We start from the raw sequence: 2,723 nt of genomic DNA, 5'->3' as shown, positions 1-2,723 counted from the left end.
GGAACCCCTGCACCATCAATGGATCAAAGTGCGAGGACAACAATTGGATATTTTAGAAGTGGAAATTGCCAGTACCAGTGGACCCCTGGCCATCTTACCCCCGGGCAAAACCTTGGTGACCATCGGTCTCAAACAGCTATAAAAAGCCACTCGCGCCACGCGAGGGACCCAAAAGCACCTCGACGTGACACCGACCCAATGCGAGGAGGCAGTTTAACGCGGTACCACACGCCCGTGCTCACCCCGCAAGACGGGAAAGGGTTAGCCGAAGACTTGATCAAACTGGCGGGACCCATGGTCCTACAGCAAGCGCAAGCGGGACTACGAGATATTCAACGAGGCAAGAGTGCTGTGGCCACATGGGCGGATCGACGTGGGCAACTCACCCGCGGCTTAAAACGGAAAGCCCCTGCCATGGCCTGGGCGGGCGGCAAACACCAAGCCAAAAAAACCTATAAAAGAGCGACTCAACGTGTACGGGACATCTTTGGACGTTAAACATGGTACGCGTGGGTGGTTTTCTCAAAACGCAAAATCGCATTCGACGGCAACGCGCCCGTGGACGGTTCATCTCGCCGTACCAAGTCGGGGGCACGATCTTTGGCAAGTCCACCACGGCGCGCTATCCCTTGATGCACACGTCCTCTCGCCTGACGGACCCCCTCTACATGGAGAAGAGAATGGTTCGATATGCGCGCCAGATGAAAGGGGGGGATCTCAGAAAGGTGTTATGGGCCAACCAAGCCAAAGCCAGGAGGCAACGGATGAAAGGGGGCAACGTCTTCCGCCAGTTAAAAAAACGCATCCAAATTGATTTTCCTCATCGCCCTTTTCCCTCCGCCCATCCCATTCATGATTGGTACAGACTGCGAAAAGGTATAAAAAGAGGACGTCGTTGAACCCAGGGACAGACCGCATCATGTCGCTCCAACTGTTTGACGTGCCCGATGTGGATTATCGGTACGAAGCCTCTCGGGAGGTGGAGTTTCAACCCGCCTTGACGGGCATCCAACCCATCACGTTCTCCATCCCGGGCTCTGACGATTATTACGACACCAATTCTCTCCGATTCAAAGTCAAAGTCCGTCTGACCAATCCAGCCGCGGGGTATACTGGCTTGGATGAGGGGCTGCTCATCTCGGATGGCAACGAAACGAGACATGTGTACTGCGTCAACAATTTTGGACACACCATCTTTCGAGATGTCACCCTGAGCATGAATGGGGTCCTCATGACGGAACAGAGCAACACCTACCATTACAGAGCCTACCTAGAAACCCTCTTGAACTTCAACCGAGAAGAAGGCGCCACCAAGTTAGCCCCTCAAGGATGGGTCAATCAGCTGAATGTGGTGAATGTCATGGGAGCCACTGCCGCCAATTCCGATGTCCCTACAGACGCCAATTGGAGTGGGAATGCAGAATTGCGTACCTTGACCAGCCGATTACTGACTGAACATTGGCACACCTTCATCATCCGCCCTCATTTGGCACCCCTCAAGACAGGCAAATTATTGGTCCCCAATATCCAGATGGATATAGAACTCTTCCTCAACCCCAACACTGTCTATTTGATAGGTACCCCCAACAAAGGCACTTTAGTCGCCAAGAAATTTCCAGCCATTCACCCAGAAGACATCAAAGTCACTTTGTTGATGAGAAAAGTGACCTTGAATGCCAGTGTCTATGTGAGACTGCAGAAAGAAAGACAGCTGGGCAAACAGATTGCCCGCTACCCCGTGGTGCGGAGCGAAATCCGTACCTTTTCCTTTGATGGACGCACCACCCAGTGGGAACAAGACAATGTGTTTGTGGGTCGATTTCCTGACCGAGTGATGGTCGGGTTATTGCATTCAGATGCCTTCAATGGAAACCTACAACGCTACCCCTTTGCCTTTGAAAAGTTTGGGGTCACCCAAATACGTCAGACTTTGAATGGAGAAGAATACCCTTACAGAACCCTGCAACTGACTGGAGATCAAGCCTATGAAGATCTATTGGGGTACGATCGATTTCTACAAGCCATGGGTGCCTACAATGAAGACAAGATTCCCCTCCTGCTGCCTGGAGATTGGGGCCAAGGCAAGAACTGCACATTGTTCCTGTTCAACAATGTGCCTAGTGGAAAAGCCGATGATCCTCAGTATCGCAACCCCCGTCAATCGGGCAATACGCGACTGGTCATTGATTTTGCTGCTGCAGTGGGACACAACGTCACTGTGTTGGTCTGGAGCGAGTATGAAAACATGTATGAGATCAATCACATGGGAGGTATAAAATACAACATCAACGGCTGAAGTGGACTCAGAAGACAGAAGACACCGGGCATGGAGTTTGTGGCGCTCAGTGATAGGGTGCTGCGCACGTTGGCCCTCGAAGATCCCACCTTGCGACGCGTGTTTCACGGGGTGTACCCCGCCGACCAATTACCCCGTTCACCCCCCAAGAGTATCCGTCAAGCATACATTGTCAACACGGATCCAGCGGGAGAACCGGGACAACATTGGTTGGGGTTGTGGACGGAACAGAACAAGTGCGAAATCTTTGACAGTTATGGGCTGCCCCTGCACGTGTACACCCACCCCGACCTGCACCAATGGTGGAGTCAATGTCCCCCGAAAACGACGCCGTCGACGTGGTCTGCAACGCGGAGGTAGGCTACCGTTGTTGGCAATGGCTCTCTCGCCTTTGTGGCTCCGAAAATACAAACCCAGGGTCCGTGTT

At 52.6% G+C, this 2,723-nt stretch overlaps 1 protein-coding gene across 1 annotated transcript; it reads left to right on the top strand.

The window, feature by feature from the left end:
* Window positions 1-919: 919 nt before the first annotated feature.
* Window positions 920-2,296, top strand: LOC140927518 (uncharacterized protein F54H12.2-like). Its single transcript, XM_073377184.1, has 2 exons — window positions 920-1,577; window positions 1,665-2,296. The coding sequence occupies exons 1-2, from the start codon at window positions 920-922 to the stop codon at window positions 2,294-2,296; spliced, it is 1,290 nt and encodes a 429-aa protein (XP_073233285.1).
* The last annotated feature ends 427 nt before the right edge of the window (window positions 2,297-2,723 follow it).

This window comes from Porites lutea, chromosome 1 (genome assembly GCF_958299795.1).
Source record: "Porites lutea chromosome 1, jaPorLute2.1, whole genome shotgun sequence".
Lineage (NCBI taxonomy): Eukaryota > Metazoa > Cnidaria > Anthozoa > Scleractinia > Poritidae > Porites > Porites lutea.
The sequence above is the reverse complement of the archived record's forward strand: the minus strand, read 5'-3'. Positions and strand labels throughout refer to the sequence as shown.

Bases quoted from the DNA above. Each gene is read 5' to 3' on its own strand.
- LOC140927518 (XM_073377184.1), top strand. From the start codon at position 920: ATGTCGCTCCAACTGTTTGACGTGCCCGATGTGGATTATCGGTACGAA. The intron at 1,578-1,664 runs GTACCCCCAACA...TGATGAGAAAAG, and splicing joins CAACACTGTCTATTTGATAG to TGACCTTGAATGCCAGTGTC.